Raw genomic sequence first — 21,225 nt, 5'->3', positions numbered from 1 at the left:
GGATGAAATATTCAAAAAGTCCTTGATAAAAAATAACTTAAAGTCTTTTGTTATGATGAATATTGTAATCAGAATGCAAAAAATGAATTTCATAGCAGCTTCCAAAACTGTAAGTAACATGTCATTGAAGTACAATGCAAAGTATAAATTTTAAAGCTACCTACCCAATTTGAACTATTGACCTAACTTTAAAAGGAAGAACATATGATTATTATCAATATTAAAATAATTTTTACTAATTCTACATAAAACCTCCTACAATATTTCTGTGTAGTGGTACAGGGCTACGTAAGGCACTTTTAAGCTCTATTGATCAAAAATATATAGTAGTATAGTAAATTACATTTTAAAAGCAAAAAATAGCCCACATTTTCACCTCCTGATTTGCTGTGGATAGCCTTGATAAGATTGTAAAATTAAGGGCATAAATATGTATTTTCCATAAATATATATATAGTTTCTATATCTAGAATACCTTTCTCTTTATCTCCTCATGATTAATTTATCTGCTGACCCTTCTACCTGTCCTGTCTCCACAAGCCTGACATGACCTATGTTTTATCACTTCTTACATTTCAACCAAGTGCTAGACCAGGGTGTTCTAGTGTCAGCACTGCTGCCATTTGGAATCAGATAACTTTGTCATAGGAAGCTGCCCTGGGCACTGTAGACTGTACAGCAGTTTCCCTGGTCTCCACCCTCTAAGTACCAGTACCACTGCCAGATGTGACAACGGAAGCGGCTCAGATATTTTCTCATGTCCCTCAGGGGGCAAAATCTCCTCTGCTTGAGAATCACTGTATTAGAGAATCTGGGGTCCCAACTTCATATTCACATTTGAATATATGCTTTATAGGATAGGGCTTTGTTCAGAGGAGACGCTCAGTAAATATTTAAGAGCATGCAGAATAGAGGTGGTGTTCTCTTAGCAATGCAACACATTGCTAGAATAATAAATACATTGCGGTGATAATTTGAACTCTCATTTTCACTGGAGAACTTAACAATACTTCTATATCCAGTTTAAATTTGTTTATTTTCCAATATTTTGAAAAGTAAAGCAGTGTTTTTCCAAATTGACATTTCATTTGAACACTGTGGTTCATAAATTTCTAATGGGACTCAATCTCTGGTAGCTTTCATTTTTTTTAACAACTATGAAAAGAAAACATCTAAATCTATTCCAGAAAAAGAATAGAGGAAAAAAACGAGGTGAAAATAGAAATCAGGAAGAAGGGCAAGAAAAGAAAGGACAAATGAGGATGATACAATAGTTTTTTAAAAATAATAATAAACCAATTTATAAAAATAGCTAAATTAAAATATAAATAATAAAGGAAAGTATATCTTTCAGTTTGGAGATAATAGAAAGATAATGTGACTCCTCCCCCCTAAATTTAGTATTGCAGTTAATTTTGTAACAAGGAAAAAACAGAAAAAACAGATGAGAAAAAAATGTAACAAATGAAAGGGAAAGAATAAAATAGGTAAGAATGTATAAGAATAACAGAACTGAAAATATGACCTTTTTAAAAAGTATTCTTGGATTTCTGAAGGATCCCAATTTTTTTTTTGCACAACACATAGATTAACAAGAAAGCTCTTAAATAGTGATTTATTGTAGTTTGAAACAGTTTTCTTGTAGAATATAAGATATTAAGGAGACAAAATTCACCTTGTGTCTTATTAATCATAAGGCAAATGAAAATGTAATTTTTTTCCTGGATAATCTTATTTATAAGTTGAATTTCATAATAATCATTCAGGGCATTATCCTTTATACATATTATCAAAAAGATGTGTGAAGATGTGTACAAGATGGGTAAGAGCATAGAGCCTAGGTCTAGACTAGGTGAATTAGAATGACTCCCCACTTCCTAGCAATAGACTTTGTGTATGGGTTCCTCAAGAAGTAGAATATGAGACAAACATCAAGTGTGAATGGGTTACTTGAAGTCCTAGGAAACTATGGTGAGAGGGGAGGTGAGAAAAGCAAAAAGTAAAGAAATTAAAGTTAACAAACCAGCTCTCTGAGGGGGATGGGAACTCCATCCCACAGGAGAACGCTACAGGCCCCATGGACACTTGTCAGAGTTGTCACAACTGAGGAAGCTGAAATTTTGCTTTTTTTTTTTAATCTGCTAATTTCCTGTCTTTCACAGGTTGAGGACTGATCCTAAGGGCATTAATTCTCCGATGCCCCAGTTTACCCTTAGTAGCAATAAGCAAGCTCTATGTAGAGGCAGAAATTGGCAGGGGTTTAGGATCTACACTGTTGGCCTGCATTTCAAATTTTATATTTAAAAGAAATCATAAAACCATATGGTCTTTCTACATTAGATTAACAAAATGCAAGTTAAACAAAAATTAAGCATATATTTATGGATATGTGATACTGTGCTGAGTTCTAGAAAAGTATCTGGATAATTGGAACAATGGTAAAATGTGAAAATTTATTCAGTCACTTCAACTCTTCATGCTACCAGTATTTAAGAGGTACAAAAGGAACACAACTAATCCCACCATCAATTGGAAATCTGCAGGAAAGAGTACCAAAGGATCCAAGGGGCAGAACCAAATTCCTCTCTTTTATTGATAGCATGTCCAGTGTCAAAGGTTCATAGAATAGTATAGAATTACCATCTATGTCAGGCCCTTAAGAATTCATCTTTTCTACATTTCTCTGTCAGTTAAACAATATGAGGTTCCTTTGATACCAAAGGGAAAATGGGCTGGATGGGGACATTTAAAAAATAAAAATTCAAGTGTTGACTTTAGGGTCAATACCCGCTACTATATTTGTGGGGGTGAGGGGTGTCAGAAATCTAATAGCTAATTTTCATTTCTTTCTGTCACTATTTTTTTTAAAGGATAGTTGTTGACTAACTATTTAATCAGTGGTAATAAGAACTGAGATGGGGTTGTGGTTGGTTTATTCAGACTTTTCATTTCTTCCCTATTCAGTCTTGGATGAGTATATAGTTCTAAATATGTGCCCATCTCTTCTAGGTTACTGAACCTTTTAATATATAAAAGTTCATAATACTCTCTTAGTACCTTCTGAATTTCTGCTGTATCTGTTGTAATTTCTTTTTCTTTTCTGATCCTATTTGGGTTTTCTCCCTTTATTTCTTAGAGGTTTGTCTATTTTGTATTTTTTCAAAGAACCAGCTTTTCATTTTATCAATCTTTTAGACTGCCCTTTTAATTTCTAATTCATTAGTTTCTGCTCTAATTTTTATTATTTCCTTTTGTTGGCTTGTGGGCTTGTTCTTTTTATAATTCATCAAATTGAGAGAAAAGGACATTATTTGAGTTCTTTCTTGATGTAGGCCCATATTGCTATATTTTCCTCTCATCACTTTTGCTGTATGCCTTAATTCTGGAAGGCAGTGTTGTCATTTGTTTCAAGATTGTTTTAAAAAAATTCCTCCCTGATTTTCTTATTAACCCAGTAGTCTTTCAGTGTGTGATGTTAAATGTCCATGTACCGGAGGTTTTACCCATTTTCTTTTTGTTTTGGGTTTCTAATTTGATACCTTTATGGTCAGAGAAGACACTTGGTATGATTTATTAATAGATCTTTTTGAATTTTCTGATACTTGTGTTGTGACCCAATATATGGTCAATCTTGGAGAATGTCCCTTGCACATTGGAGAAGAATGTATATTCAGGTTTTGGGGGGTGCAGTGTCTCTATATATCAATTAGACCCATGTTATCTAATTGATTTTTGTTTAAGGCTATTTTATCCCTATTTTCGGTGTAGATGTGTCCAGAGGTGAAAATGGGGTGTTAAAGTCCTCTACTACAACTGTGTTTTTTCCAGTGTCTGTTTTCAGAGTTAGTAGTAGTTGCCTAATATATTTTGGCTCTTTCATCTGGTAAGTCTCTATTGATGAGTGCTGTGTTTTGCTGATGTAGTGTTTCCTTACTGTGACAGAATTAGAAGAGAAGAAGTGAATATAAACTCAGAAATCCTGATTTGTTAATTGATAAAACTTTAGCTTGCCTCCATTTTTAATTAAATAATGATCATGCTTTATTAGTCAGTAGAATTCCACCCTTCCCCTCTCCCCTCATTTGGAAATATAAAAACCTGAGTGAGCAAGTGAATGAGAGAACTATAGAGAGATCGTAGGTAGCAGTAGAGAAGCTTCCACACTTCATAGTTACCAAAGATGTGGAAAGAACATATGAATTTTCTGTGGTTCAAGTGGACCCCATGGAACGAAGTTGGGCTTCGGTCTTTGTCCTGGGACCCTATTCCGGAGGGCTGGTCACTAGGCAGCCGACATTCAAGGAACAATGAATCATTGTATGTGTTGCAGGAGGCAGTCACTGAGGGGTTTTTGAAGGGAACTGACTTAGATCCCAATTATCAGGAAGTTGAACAGAGAGAAGAGCCCCTGACAATGGGCCCCACAGTAAGCCAGCATTTAGATATAACCATGCAGGGGACAGGGGAGACACTTGCCTCCTCCCCTTTAGTTTTCACAACTAAGACACTGAAACAGAGAAGGACCTAAAGGATGTGAAGGGGGGGGCAAAGGTCCTTTCAACCTCAGGTCCTTTGGACCAATAAGGCCTGGCTGGAGGCAGCTGGGGATGATGAGGTGGATAGGCAGAAGTTGAAAATAAGTTTCCATAGGCATGGTTGAAAGTAGCTACTGAAGAAAATGTAAAGTTATTTCAAATCTATTTCCAGACACTTTCAATTATTCAAAAAACATTAGATGAAGAATGATAATTAAGTTACTGGGATTACAGATCCTTTTATTTCTCTTCCCTCCAAATGTTTTCAGTATTGCTATAGAATACACACACTAGAAAGTATATTTGCCCAACCCCATATACCAAAATAGATATAATAGGTTGTTTTTCAGTAACATATATGCTAAAACAGACTGTGTATAGTTATAAATGCATACCTATAAAAGCAAAAGTTTTCACATACTCACATTTTCAGAGAATAGATATACTATATGATGCCTTACAATTGCATTCACATTTATAAATGTTCCAAAAACCTTGAGGAATCATGGATTACAGGAATAATGCTTTAGAATAATGTATCTCTTAACAACATTTCATAAGCTCAACTCTTTTCTACTTTCTGGAACCATCTGAAAAGGTAACCTGAGTTTGCAAATCACATTAAAATGACTATTTCTAGCATTCAACTGTATGGTACTAAAAAGCACAAAATGTTAAACACAGGCCTAATACCTCCTACCTCCTACCTACCTTTGCATCTCTGATATAGTTAGAAAAATTAAAGAAATCCATGAAGAAACAGACAAGCCTAAGGCATTCCCATCCCAGGAAAAGCAAAATATGTATGCTTTCCAAGGTTCTCTTCATGAATGAAGACAGCATCCTCTTATTTATTTTTACTCTTTCTATGCTGCAGTTTATTATGTTCTAGAATTTGAGCCTCTGTTTGGTTCTTTTTGACTTATACTAACATTTTCAATAATCTCTCAGAAATGTTAGATCATAAATGCATATAATTACCAAAATATAATCAATCAAAAAGCAATGTGAAGAAAAGATTTTCTAATAGTAATATCCTAGAATCTTAGGTGGTGCTAACTTTTCCACATGAAATACAGTCAAATAAAAATACTACCTTCTTGGTCCATTTCAAGGTGAACGCTGGTATTTTTCTCATATAAAATTAGGGTAAAGTGAGATTTCTCTTCTGGAAACCACAGAGTAGAAGGTTTTACATTTGAAGTCAGGATTTCAGGAATTGTAACATTTTTAGAAGTTACCAAAATCAGCAAACACAGAATCTTTTGTATTGAGTTGAGAATATCATGGTCATGGATATTCAAAAAATAGGTTTACTGGATATTATGATATTAGAATCACCAACAGGATTCACAATTCTATAGACTTTTAGTATTAGTCATGCCCTAGTGTTTTTGAAATTATATAATTACATCATGAATGCTAAAAAATTGGTAATTTTCTATTCCATTATTACATAATCCTCATTCTTATTGATGCTTTAATTTACTATAGTAAATACTAATAGTTCAATAATTATGTTGACTTTTACTTAAGTATTCACTTTAACATCTAATGTGTTACTTACTCTGTGTGGTTTGAGTGTCTATGAATTTCTTTATCAAGGCATCAGTAGTTTGGGTATAAAGACTGAGAGCATATTTCAGAGACTGAAGATCTGGGCTTTTTTCCAAGAAGTTCTTTTTCAGGCCATTTCCTCCTGCATGAAAATATTGCTAGAAAGAAAAATACAGTAACATAAGGAGAGGAATTTAGAAAGAAATACTAGAGAGGGGATTTTATAATTGTAATAGTGAAGTTCAAGGGGACTATTACAATATGATCAGTGTGCGATAAATACAAAGAAATAGTGCCTGCTACGTGCTCACTGCTAAGACATCATCTAGCTCAGCCCCCTCACGCCCAAATCTCTCTGAATTTGTGCTCAGCATCACAGACCCAGATCACAGACCCAGGTCCTTGAAACTTAAGACTTTACTTTCTAATTGTAGTTAAGCAAATGGAATGATGAAAAGGCAGTGGTCAGAATGCTTGTAGAATGACAGGCTTAGTTAATAATTGTCAACTTGGTTATTGACTTCTGTTTTCTGAAAACAAAAACAAAACAAAACAAAAACAACAACTCGGGATTGTTGAAAACGAATAAGGAAGGTAGCTCGTGGTTACCAATTTTCTGGCACAAGTGTGAAATTCTATACGCAGCCTGAAGGTGCACAGTGGTCCTTAGAAATCAAACATTCAATGCAACTTGTGTCTAATACATTTACTAAAATACAGGAATTTTTTCCACTTTTTTTCTGCTATAGTCATCTAACAAAGTGAAAACATCAAATATAGGTAAAAAAAACAAGATAGATGCTCTTTGGCAATGATTGTGATCATTGAAGGATGTTAGTGTTTTTTACATGCTACAAATATTATACATAAACATCTCTTTGGAAGGCAGATATCTAGAGTTAAGGAATAGAACCAAAGATTTTTTCCTAACCATGTATAGGTGATAATATAGCTATCCTGTTAAGCTGAGATAAATGGTTCTTTTTCGCTGTATCAGCAATGCTAAACTACATAGTACAACCCGGCTCATTATAATCTAATTCTGACAAAATGAAATATTTTCAAAAAACTTAACAATTGATTCTGATACTCTCCTAAAAGGATCTGTGTCATGTTTCTATCCCACTCCTTAACTATTTCTGAGATAAAACAATTCAATGATTTATTTATTTATTTTTTACAAGTTTTTTTATTTTATTTAAACAATTCAATGATTTAAAAAAATAATAACAATCCCAATTTTGCCCCTGTTCAAGGGAAGATGAGAAAAATGCTCTGGGCATTTGTAGGCATCTGAGCACCAACAGTACAATGTAAAGAATGAGTATAGACCACAGAAAGTAGGCAGTGGGGATATAATCTGAAGAAAGAGTGTTACAACTGCAGACACCCTCTCCCAGGAGAAAACGTTATGGCCCCTTAAAACTTTCATTTACTGATTCTGGTAAGAACAGTTTTTGGTTTTAGATGGGTGCCTGTGAAAACAAGTTGTTCATCTATGTGTGGTTGTGAAGAGGAGGCAGAGAACAATGGGAAAAGTCTGTCTTGCACTGGAGAGATAACATATCATACTTAGTTATTCATTTTTATTTTTAATAAAAATGTTGTGTTCTTATAAAATGTTAAAATATATTCACATGTAGGAAGTATTTATTAAAGACTAAGAGTCCAGCATTGTTTCGATTGCCTCGGTCAATGAAAAAGAATGAGAGTTCCTTTCTTCAGGAAACATAATACGTTAATTAAGGAAGGAAAATATTAATGTAAAAGAGGGCCATGTTTAGCTTGGGCTGACCATTTCTTCTAGAAGAATGCGGGGGTGATTCCTTGTTTCCATGCTGAACCAAGGAGACGGCAGATGAAATAATCCACTTTGAGAGTAAAGAAAAATGGGATGCACTGCACCAAGAATAGCTGGTGCTCTGCAAGGGAACCCATTCTCCCACTCAGTGTTTGACAAACCTCTTATCAAATCTGACCACAGCATGCTGGAAGATTATAATAATATGAGTTCAAGAAATTGCTAAAACGTTTTGTCATCTTTTGGGACTGGTGAAAGCTTTCAGGAAAAGTTGTCAAAGACTGAAATGATGAATCAGAAGAATGGCGTCTGTCCAGTGTTCCCATCTATGTTACCTTCGATTTTCATTGTCTTTGAGCTATTGAAAACCATAACTTGTAAAAAAAAAAAAAAAGAAAGAGTAACGTAAATGACTGCTATCCCTAGAAATGTAAATTAATTATTTCTGGTAGGATGCACCTACCTAATGTTCTGTGGGTAGATCTGTTTTTGCCTCTATATGTAAATTTACCTTAGTTTTGTCTTTATGGGTGGTTCTTGGAATTCTCTTTTAAGCCAGTTCTTACTGGTCCCCTTATTAATTGATGAGCTAAATAATATTTTGGACAAAGATTATAACCATATTATTGTCACTATTTCCTCTTTCAAAAACTGTTCTTTAGCTGTGTATGTATCGTGGCATGGATGACATTAATCATAGGGATGATTTGTGGGGTAGGGCCGTGCACCTGTGCCTCACCCTTGCAGTGTCAGTGGTGGGAGTCTGCCTGCCTGTCTCTTCCTTCTCCCAGTCTTCTTTAATAAATATCCATTAAACCAATATCATGGGCCAGACCTTGTGCTGGATGCCAAGTTTATGAAGCTAAAGAGACCCAGAAGTATTTTCAAAGGGATGATATTCTAGTAGGAAATGTAACTAAGTGACTTCACTAATCAATTGCAGGTATTAAGAAAATGACTTGAAATAGATACTATTTGTAGCTTCTGAAGCCACTAGCTAATTCACTACAGTGAACCAGAGAAAGAGGACAGTCTCACCAAACAGGAGAATCCCTAGGAATGCTAGCACTACTGAAGAAGAATTAAGGCACTGTTACTCTGCTCTCATCACCACACCTGCCTGTGGGCAGCAGAGGCTTAGAGAGATTAGAAGATGAAGTTGTACTTTTAACCATTCACAGTGCTTATTAGCATATTACAGATTCTGAGTCCCTCTGTGATAAGGACATCTGTTTAACCTTGCACTAATATATCTAGTTCTTAAGGTTATTTAGCTATCGGATACCTACTGATGTTCTTGGCAAAAGAAGTGTTCCATGGACTAGGATTTAGGAAACCCTAGGACAGAAGACTGTGGCTGGGCATCATATAGTTGGAACTTTTTAGAGGGTCTGGATGGCTTCATGGAAGAAGATAACTAGAGTTAGGCTATGAAGGCATAAACTGCTCTTGAACTTAATATCATTTTATCGGAAACCATGTTTTTATTACTAAAGTGTTACTTTGTAGGCCTCTGGGGCATGATGGATGAAAAAAAAATGAGTTTGTTTATGAAGAAATCTTAAGGGTCCCTCGACTTTTAGGTTATCATACTGAACTGTCTTTCTCCACTGAAGCGGAGAAAGGGCAGAAATGATGGCTTTGTCTTTTCAGTGTACTGTATAAATGAGAAGTTACAAGACAAACCTAGGACAGAGGGTAGCAGCCCTAGAAGAAAATAATGTTTCTAGATGCCGAGTGAAAACCTCCCATTCAGTGAACAAGGAAGGACAACACATACCACAGATAACTTACTCAAAAAGGGAGAAAATGATTTCTGTGGTTACACAAATATAAAGGCAGTGAAAATGCTACTTTCTGCTACTTCTGAGAACATGGTGCTCTTATCTCACTGGCACAGATCCTCAGGAGAAAGGTGGCTGCAGTTATGTGTATATCTTGGCATGCTGAGATTTCACATTTATTTGGGTTTGACTCTGCAAGAGCCTCTGAAGGAACAGGACAGTAGAATTTGTGTGTCACTGAGGCTTGGATCTGAAGGATACAAATGTAGGGTTGATGTACAAATGGATACAAATGTAGGGCATGGGAGTGACTGTCTTAGCTATGAAATCCCAGTGTCCTTAGCTGTGCAGTTTAATTTATCTCCACTCATTGTAGCAAGCATTTTGTGTGGAATTATATGTTAGAGGGGAATTAGTGATTTGGGGTTTTAAAAGTTTCTGGATGTTTTCCTTATTCAAAAGTGGATTATTCTCTATTGATTCTAGAAAAAAAATACTCTTATTCTTACTGTTTCTTTGCAAGTTGTAGCATAATGTAAGAACCTCTAGTTTGATTTGTTCATTTGCTTCACTTGGACTAGTGCAAATTAGCAGTAATTTGCCAAAATGACAAGTTGGGACACTTCCTCTTCATTCCAGAAAGGAATTTTCAGTTAGAGGCACTTGGAGAAGTTCAGAGTTGTGACAGATACAGATGTCAACTAGGTGACATTCTCTGTATGCTTGACCCTGGCCTGGATGATATTTCCTCCATGGATGTAGAAAGACTAAGACAGAAAGCATATCATAGTTTTTAAATGTGCAGTTGAATCAAAGCTCGATTATTACACTGAATGACAGATCCAGCTTCAAAAAGGTCTTGGCAGTCTGGAATGGCGGGTCAACAGTAATAAGATGAGATGACAGAGAAAAGCAAAAGACCTGCATTCACAACAAAAGTGTTTACTGCAGAGTAGAAGCAGGGTGACTTGGCATGGCTTAACATCAATAAATTTTAAAATCTATAAAGTTTTATTTGCCCTCCATTTCAACATGATGTAATAAGTGATGGGGGCAGCTGTCAGAGTTCATGAAATCTTACCATGCATTAATATATGTAGATAGATCAAGACAATGGGTGTGACAGAGCCACAAACTTCACTAGTTAGATATATCTGGAATATTAAGGTCATTCCTAATCAATTCCTAAGCTTCATCATTTATAAGAAATATGAAAAAGTGGAAAAAGGGCATTCAAATATAGCTTGAATTTTATAAGGTCTGCAAGTCATGTTATTCAATAGATGGCTACATGCAACTTGGAACAACTTAATAGATAATTTTAATATCCAAAAAGTGATCACATGGAAAAGAAATGGATTTTATAGCAGTTTCAAAGGACAGAAGGACTAATGCACGGCTAGATTTACCAGGGAAACAGATTTTGGTTAGAAAGTTGAGACTTATAGTAAGTGTATCTTAGAAAGTGAAGTTTCTACTTTAAGTTGTGAGGTCCCATTACTGGCCATTATTAAGTGGTGGCAGTTGACTATGGGCTAATAACATGTAGACAGATTCTCTGTATATGCACAGGGTGGGGGGGATGCTAGGTTATGGTATTTTAGAATCTTCACTGTTAGACTGACCCTGCCCTTTATAAAGTGCTACAAAATCTACTTCATCTTTCCTCTATGTAATGTGATTTAGCTTAAGAGAATATTAGTACAAATTTGTAGAGTGGGAAAGGAATGTACACCAAGTCTGACTAAGGTATTGTAAAGATGAATTATTCTATCAGGAGGAGCTTGGTGAAATGTAGCATTCTTTCTACTTGTAAGAGAATATATTATTTGGTATTATAATTCTCCAAAGTCTAGGCCTGCTTTGTTATTAAGCACCAGCCTCTGTCTCCAGCAGTTTACTGGAAATTTATTTCCATGTTCCTCTATCTCATATATATATATGATATATATATATATATATATATATATATAGAGAGAGAGAGAGAGAGAGAGAGAGATTGTTTTTTAATTTTGTCTATTTTTACATCATTTTTCATTTTTGCACAATGTATGCATTTTCATCTTGGTTATAGTCCCCGTACAATTCCCACCATTCTTGTTACTCTTGTTTTGATCCTACTCCCTTCTCCCCCCTGCAGTGTGTCTCTGGTTTATAGTTGCTTGTTGATTTTGATTTTTACTTTATTATAATTAGTCTTTTTCTTGGTCCCTTATTTAGATTTTCTAAATTCTTGCTATGTTGAGACCATCTGTTTTTTCTTATTTTTCTTCCTGGTTTATTTCGCTGAGCATGATCCCTTCCCGCTCCATCCATGTTGCTGCAAATGGCATGAGTTTATCTTTTTGATTGGTGAGTAATATTTCATCATGTATATGTACCACATCTTCTTGATTCAATGTTCTATTTTTAACGCCATAGGGAAAAAGCCCTCTTGCACCATTTTTCTTAGTTGCACCTTTCCAGTCACTTTACTAAAACTGTGAATCATCCTGGGCAACTCACTTACCATTGCCCTAATTTCAGTTGCCAAGTTCCAGTGATGCTACCTTTCTTGTGTCACTTATTTCCATCTTTCTCTTCCTGTCACCACCACCCTGTAGATAAATCCTCATCATTTTATGTAGTAAATAACTGTAACTGATCTCTGATTATAATTTTGTATATTCCTCTAATCTTACCATAGTTAAAATGATACTTCTAAAATGATGTAGATTTTCAAATCATGAGTGAATCCTCTTTGATAGAATACACTGGGTGTAATCTTATAAAGATGCCAAAGGACCTTTATAATTTCAGCTCAAAAACTTTATCTAACCTGGGTTTTTTTTTTTTTTTTACTGCTTTCTTATGCAAAACTCCGGTTAAATGCAGACTAGTCACTGACACCAGATCTGTTGTGTCTTGTCATCCCACTTTGTCATGAGTCTTTCTCCAAAGAAAACTTGTCTTTGCTTTCTAGCCTGTAAGCTGTCCATTTTAGTCCATTCCTTCAGCTTTTCCTGATCTCAAGTTTGTAGTAGTTGCTTATTTCTCTAAATCCTTACCAGCTTTCTTTTGAAATTGAAGTAATATTACACATTTCAGGTGTACATCTGGGACAAACATCTGCATATATTACACTGAGCTCACCTCTTAAAGTCCAATTCTATCCTTAACCATACAATTGACCCCTTTATCCAGTTCACCTATTTCGTCCCTCGTTCTTTCTTCATAGCAATAATTGGCCTTATAGTCAAATTTTATTTTCATTTTATTTACTTCATTTGTTTGATTTCTGTATTTAGCATACAAAATACAGTGTTTGTCCATCTGAATATTTCACTTAATGCCCTGTCGGGTATTCATGTTGTTGAAAATGGTAGGACTTCGTCTGGCAGAAACTCACTGTGTACACATACCAGTTCATCTTTATCCTGGCATGTGTCCTTGGGTACTGAGGGTGTTTGCAGTTCTTGACTACTATAATGCTGCAGTAAGCCTGGGTTGTATATATATCTTCAATTTTTTCTTTATTTTGTCAGGTAAATACCCAGAGATAGAATAATTGGATTGGATGAAAGTTTTATTTTTTGAGGAATTTCCATACTGCTTTATATGATGGCCCTGCCAATTTACATTTTGGGTTCCCTTTTCTTTATATCCTCTCCAACATTTATTGTTTCATGTCTTTTGGGCAACAGATATTCTAACAAGTGAACTAACTGATAATCTGATTCATATTTCCTTAGTGATAAGAGGTAAAGGAATATATTTTCAGTGCCGAAAGGCTATCTCTATGCCTTCTTTAGTGAAGTGTCTATTCAGATCCTCTAGCCATTTTTTAAATTGAGTTTTTTTTAATTGAGTTTTGAGTTCTCAATATATTTTGGATATTAACCCCTTGTTGAACTTATGTACAAATATCTTCTCCAATTCACCATGTCTTTTCATTTTGATGATTGTTTTGGTGTCTGGAAGCCTATTGGTGAAATAGTCCCATTTGCTTATTTTTGTTTCTCTTGCCATTGGAATCCAGTCTCCAAAGATGGCTCTAAGGTCAATGTCAAGAAATATAATGTCTTTGTTTTCTTTTATATATTTTGCTTCAGGTCTTTCATCCAAGTCTTTAATAAACTTTGAATTATTATTTTTTTGTTAGATAGTTGTCTAGCTTCATTCATTTGCGTGTGATTGTCCTGTTTTCCCACACCATTATTGAAGAGACTTTCCTTGCTACATGGTAGGCTCTGGTCTCCTTTATCATAAATTCGTTGTATACATGTGTGGATTTATTTATGGCCTCCTAACTCTGTTACATTGACCTATGTGATGTTTTTATTCCAGTGCCATGGTGCTTTATTTACTATTAGTTGGTAGTTGAAGTAATACTATTACTTGGAGGTGTGGCACCTCTATTTTTGTTATTTCTCAGGGTATTTTTGCTATTCAGGGTCTCTTTTAGTTTGAAATAAATGTCATGATTTTTCTATTTTTGTGAAGCATACCATTGGGATTTTAACAGGGATTACATTAAATCTAAGTATTGCTTTAGGTAATGTTGCCCTTTCAATTATGCTAATTCTTTCAGTTAATGAGCATGGAATATCTTCCCACTTACTTTTGTTTTTTATTTCTTTCAAAAATGTCTTTCAGTTTTCAGTGTATATAGCCCTTTCACTACTTTTGTTAAACTTAATCCAAGGTATGGAAATTCATTTTTATGTGATTGTCAGTGGGACTGTTTTCCAGATCTCTTTCAACTAGTTTGTGTATAAAAATACAACTGTTTTGTATATTAATTTTGTAGCCTGCCAATTTACTGTATTTAGTCATTATTTCTAATACTTTTCCTCCTAGAATTGCTGGGCTTTTCTAACTACTATTCAATTTGGACACCTTTTATTTCCTTTTAACTAATCTTGCTAGACTTCCAATACTACATTGATTAATAGTGGTAATAGTCGACATCTTTGTCCTGTTTTTATTAAAGGAAAAGCTTTCAGGTTTTTCATGGCTGAGTAAAATAGTTGCCATGTTTCTTTCATTTATGACCTTTATGTTGTTTTTAAAATTGTAAATAGCTGTTGAATCTTGTCAAATGCTCTGTGTCTATTATGATAATCTGATTTTTGTCCTTTTGTTGATATGGTGGTCTAATATGCTTATTGATTTGTATATCTTGAATTGCCATTCTATCCTTGGAATAAATCCTATCTGATCATGATGTATGGCTCTTTTAACATATTGATAAATTTGGTTTGTTAGTGTTTGAGGATTTTTGCATCTATATTCATCAGATATATTGGTCTTTAGTTTTCTTGTGCTTTGGTTTAGAATCAAGGTAATGTTTGCTTCATAAAATGTTAGGTTTTCCTCCTTACCTTTTTTTTTTTTTAAAATTGCACCCCTCATTAAGCATCTGTATCACTTTTTCCATATCTTACACTGTTGTCATGTAAATTGTCACATGTCATTTAATTTTTAATGTACCTTTCTCATATCAACTCTTGTAGAGATGGAATAACACTGCTTCTCAGTATTTCTTGGTGGGGGGTGTGTGTGACTTATAATGAGAAGACTTTTTGCCCAGAAAACCAAAAAGCCAGAGGGCAAGGCATATTACTTAATAGTTAGCTTTATTGAGAGAGAATGAAGGCCTTACAGGAAAAGAAGAAAAAGTTGTTGTAGCATATGCAGTATATTCTAACAGTAGAAAGAGGCTCGTCCAAAATAAAACAGTCCTTGAATGTTGTGATAGTTAACATTTATGAAGAGCTTTCTATAGAACAGGAACTGCTGATGATTGTTTTTTTACAGGATAATTCATTTAATTATCTAATAACAAGCACTTAAGTCCTATTATTATTCCTATGGGAGAGGACAGTAATTTATACACTCTAGTTTTTCTCTTTTAAATTACTCACTATTCTGATTCTCTACTTGTCAGCGGTATAATTTCTCACACAGTTTCAAAAAATTTTTAACACTTGTTCTTACATCAATTTTGTGATATTTGTAAAGGCTTTCACCCCGTACAGCAACACATTAGTTTCAGTGATGTAAGGATGAACTGTGAGGAACACTTACTACATCTGAACGGGACTTGGACAGAGCTATCTGTAAGGTATCATTTTCTTTGGTGAAGAATGTCAGAAATGTAAACATACAAAAAATAAAGGAGTTCAAACCTGGTGATGATTTTTAAGGACAAAATAGTACTACTAAATTAAAAAAAAACCAATATAAATGTCAGCATTCTGAAATAAGCCATTGTTTTATGATCCACAAAACTTTGTAAATTCTAATATATAATATTTGTCATATATTTGAAGATTTCTCACACTTTATTTTATTTTTTTTTTATAAAGATTTTTATTTATTTATTTATACAAGCACTGGGTACAGTCAGAAGAGCGGGAGGGTGAGAGAATTCACCAGAGCCAGAGAGGGGAGCAGAGCAGGCAGAAGGACCGAGGTACACTGCTGAGGGGAGCAGCGGGCGGCAGGAGAGGTCTGCGCGCCATGTGGGACCCTCCTCCGGTGGCCGGGGAGCAGCCGGGGATCGAACCGGCGCTGCAGAGGCCGCAGGCAGCTTCGCAACCCAGCGCTCAACTGCTGCGCCACCGGGGAGGCCCTCTCACACTTTATTTTTACTGACTTATGAAAACATCAGTTTCTTTATGTGAGTTTGCGGAAATAATTTAGTTTTCCATACTCTGTTTTTCTTAGCTACTTCCCACTATCCCCTTTACTAATACCCATATATGATTCTTTTGGAAAATACATGCAATCATTTTACAAACTTAAATATAAACTCCTTTAACTACTGAAGTTTACTTTTTAAAAGAAATAGGTAGTAAGAAAAATTTCTACAACCGGTGTCCTTTACTATACATTGCATCAGGAACATCCTACTCTCTCACTCTTTCCAACAAACTAAAGTTGAGATTCTTTACCTGAAGACTTAGTATTTTGGCTCCAATGTTGTTCTTTGATTCCTTATAATACTCAACCTGATATAATCTACTCCTCTAATTAGACAATCTGAAGTTTTCAAGCCGACCCACACCTTTTCATGTAACTCATGCTTTCCTTTAAGCCTACAATGACTCTCCCCATTTCATCCTCTAAAACCCAATACTACTTTCCCCAGGAAACACTCCATTACACACCACAGAGACTTTATCACTCCTTGCACTCCTCTGTACTTATCTCTTTTATTTTCTCAGTTTAGATACTTTGTAAGTTAAGAGCAAGAGTGCTCACCTCCAGCCACCTTTGATTGTTCTCTGTATTTCCTACATATGGGAGGTTCTCAAATAATTTTTTTAATTTTTAATCACAGTACTTCAAACTCAGTAGGTTGCCTTGTTCTTTCCATGAACAGGTGAATTTTAATGCAAGAACTATACTTAAAATGATAAACTCCTGCCATTTCGACAGTATGGAGGGGATTATGTTCAGCAAAATAAGTCAGAATAAGTCAGAGGCAGAAAGATAAACACTAGATTACTGCAATCATATATGGAATATAAAGAAATAAAACAAAGGAACAGACAATACTAAACCAAAACACACTGTAGAAATCTGTAAAATAGAAGGAGGAGAGAGAGAACATAGTTAACTGTGGTGGAGAATTACATAAAAGTGGGATCCTTTAAGACCTTAATCAGTGTAAGCATCTCAAACACAATAACATCGCATATCCTACTATGAGTCTGGAATCCTAAGTATCAGAAATGGTGTTATCTAAGAAATAACAGTAATACATTCCAAAGCTATCTTTGTATGTATAATCATTTTGACCCAAATTGTCTCCTTTATACCAAGAAATGCAGTTTCCTTTTAACTAATGCTGGGCACCACATTAATTTAGAGAAATCTCTCCATTATCCCTGTATGTCAAATAAAACTGCAATATACACTGCAGAATGTCATGTCAGATTCAATAACAAGGGTTCTTAAGGAAGTGTGGGACAAAGATAAGTAGCCAGATTTTTGTGTGTGTGAGTATTTCAAATTTCATCCTAAAATAGCTTGAAGATTGTTTAAGATTAAGAATTTCCTTAAACCTTTGCATTTCAACTTAGGTCAAGAGTATCTGTGCTGTGGAAAGAGCTCTTGTTTCTTTCTGAAAGAAACTGACATTTCAGATAATCCCATGTGGAGTCTTTCTGGGATATGTGTCTGGAACTCACATTAGGATCCCCTCAAACTAGGATTTCCCCACTAATCTTTCCATTAGTTTGTACATACTGGTTATGTTGTTGGTCATCTGCCTCGTCCGTCACATTTTTACTTTTATCTTTAAATACTGTTACTTGGCTTTGTTAGCAGGTGAATGGAATGTTTCAAATCCCAATCATGCTAGCTGCAAAAGATCATCGTAGTTCCTGTTAGTTGTGTCATAAGATCAAAACTAAATGTGGTTGACACGCAACCTAGCAACTCTCCAGAGAAAAAGCACACCACAAAAAGAAAACCAGCCCCCAGATTGCAACGACAATAACTTGGAAGAATTTCTGAGCCTTCCAGAAAGAGAATTTAAAATTGCCGTGATTAAAAAACTGACAGAAGTCATAAAGGAAAACAATGATAAGGGAAAAATAATCAACGATCAGAAGAATGCAATTGAGTCCCTAGAGAGGGAAAACAATGGTCAGAAGAAAGAAATTGAATCCCTAAAGAGGGAAGTAAAAGAAATGCAGGAGATCAAAGAATTAATGGAAGAACTAAAGAATTCTGGGAAAAGCAATGAAAGCAGAATAGATGAAATGGAAGAACGAATAAGTAATCTTGAAGACACAGAAAAAGAACCAAAAGAGAAAAGGAAAGAGAAGTACGAAGGAAAAAGAACGAGGAAAGACTTCGGGAACTATCTGACTCCATGAGGAAAGGAAATATAAGAGTTATAGGAATACCAGAAGGAGAGGAGAGAGATGTAGGAACAGAGAAAATATTCAAAGAGATAATTGAAGAGAACTTCCCAAATGTGAAGAAGGAGCTGAAAATTGATATACAAGAAGCAAGAAGAACACCAAACTTCCACGACGAAAGGAAAAATACAGCAAGACACATAATAGTAAAGCTCCCAAGAATCCAGGACAAGGAAAAAATAATGAAACTGGCAAGAGGGAAGAAACAGATAACATTCAAAGGAAAACCAATCAGGCTGACATCAGACTTCTCCGAAGACACACTACGGGCAAGGAGAGAGTGGAGGGACATAGTCAACAGACTCCAAGAAAACAGATGCCAACCAAGAATATCCCGCAAAGCTCACCTTCCTCTTTGAAGAAAGAATATGGACCTTCCCAGACAAACAGAAACTCCGGAATTTCATTGCAACTAAACCCCCACTCCAAAAAATACTACAAGGAGTCCTAAAGCCAGAACCTCAGAGGGACGAATAACAATGAAAGAAGGCCAAAAAAAAAAAAGTTATTAAAAGAATAAATAAATAAAATCAAAGGAAAGACAAACACAATGGCAAATACAGATGTTAACATATCAATATTAACTCTAAATGTAAATGGACTAAACTCTTCAATAAAAAGACACAGAGTTGCAGCCTGGATTAAGAAACAAAACCCAACCTTTTGCTGTCTCCAGGAAACACATTTAGCTACAAAAGATAAAAATAGGCTCAAAGGTAAAGGATGGAAAACAATCCTACAAGCAAATGGACCAAAAAAGAAAGCAGGAACAGCTATACTTATATCAGATAAAACAGATTTCAAACTCAAAAAGATAAAAAGAGACCCCAATGGTCACTACATTATGATCAAGGGGACAATACTTCAAGAAGAAATAACACTCATTAACATATACTCACCAAACGAAGGAGCACCAAAATATATCAGACAACTGTTGTCCTCTCTGAAAACAGACATCAGAGAAAACACATACGTAGTGGGAGACTTCAACATACCACTATCAACAATGGATAGATCAACAAGACAAAAAATAAGTAAAGAAACCAAAGCTCTAAATAAGGACCTAGAGCAATTGGGCTTAACAGACATCTATAGAACACTAAACCCCAAAAAAACGGAGTATACATTTTTCTCAAGCGCACACGGATCATTCTCCAGGATCGATCACATACTGGGGCACAAGACAAATATCAACAGATACACCAAGATTGAAATCATATCAACCATCTTTTCTGACCATGAAGGCATCAAACTAGAAATAAACCATAAAAAGAAGGCAAGGAACTTTCCTACCTCATGGAGATTAAAAACCACACTTCTAGAAGACCATTGGACTAATGAGGAGATCAAAGAAGAAATTAAAAAATTTTTTGAATTGAATGACAAGGAGGACACCAATATCCTAAATGTATGGGATGCAGCAAAAGCAGTAATAAGAGGAAAATATATAGCAATAGAAGCTCACATCAAGAAACAAGAAAGAATGCAAAGAAACAACCTAATCTCGAAGCTCAAAGATCTAGAAAAAGAACAACAAAAAAACCCCAAAACCAGTAGAAGAAAAGAAATAATAAAAACCAAAGCAGAAATAAATGAAATTGAAACTAAAAAAACAATCCAAAAGATCAATGAAACCAAGAGCTGGTTCTTTGAAAAAATCAATAAAATAGACAAACCCCTAGCCAGGCTCACAAAGGAAAAAAGGGAGAAAGCACAAATAAACAGGATCATCAATGAAAGAGGAGAAATCACAACGGACACAGCAGAAATCAAAAGAATAATCAGTAACTACTATGAACAGTTATATGGAAACAAGTTTAACAATCTAGAGGAGATGGACAAATTCCTACAACTCTACAATCACCCAAAGCTAGATAAAGAAGAAATAGAACACCTAAACAGACCAATTACAATTAGCGAAATTGAAATGGTAATCAAAAACCTCCCCAAAAACAAAAGCCCAGGACCTGATGGACTTACAAATGAATTCTACCAAACATTCAGAGACGAATTAGTGCCTATCCTTCACAAACTTTTCCAAAAAATTGAGAAGGAAGGGACAATACCAAACACGTTTTATGAAGCCAACATTACACTAATAACAAAACCGAACAAGGACATTACACTAATAACAAAATCTCCCTAATGAACACTGATGCAAAAATCCTCAATAAAATTTTAGCTATCAGAATCCAACAATGTATCCATAAGATAATTCACCACGACCAAGTAGGATTCATTCCAGGGACACAAGGATGGTTTAACATCCGAAAATCAATCAACGTTATCCAACACATCAACAAAAAGAAATATAAAAACCATATGATAATATCAATAGATGCTGAGAAAGCTTTTGACAAAGTGCAACACCCATTCATGATAAAAGCCCTTGAAATTCTTGGGATACAAGGAACATAACTCAACATCATAAAGGCCATCTATGACAAGCCAACAGCCAGTATCATTCTCAATGGTGAAAAGCTGAAAGCAATTCCATTAAGATCTGGAACAAGACAAGGATGTCCACTCTCACCACTGCTTTTCAATATAATACTGGAAGTCCTAGCCAGGGCAATAAGACAAGAGAAAGACATCCAAGGAATCCAAATAGGAAAAGAAGAAGTCAAACT

The 21,225-nt window shown here is 35.1% G+C and overlaps 1 protein-coding gene across 1 annotated transcript in view; it reads right to left on the bottom strand.

Moving 5' to 3' along the window:
* Window positions 1-21,225, bottom strand: part of UNC13C (unc-13 homolog C) — a gene marked incomplete at both ends in the record, with an annotated part of 463,147 nt that overhangs the window by 38,969 nt on the left and 402,953 nt on the right. The window contains one exon of the mRNA XM_084241221.1: window positions 6,103-6,250. Within this exon, the coding sequence (XP_084097347.1) occupies window positions 6,103-6,250 (148 nt within the window). The remainder of the gene's footprint in view (window positions 1-6,102; window positions 6,251-21,225) is intronic.

The sequence above is a fragment of the Talpa europaea genome, assembly GCF_964194135.1.
Source record: "Talpa europaea genome assembly, chromosome: 8".
Lineage (NCBI taxonomy): Eukaryota > Metazoa > Chordata > Mammalia > Eulipotyphla > Talpidae > Talpa > Talpa europaea.
Note: the sequence above shows the minus strand (reverse complement) of the source record. Positions and strands in the feature narration are given on the sequence as shown.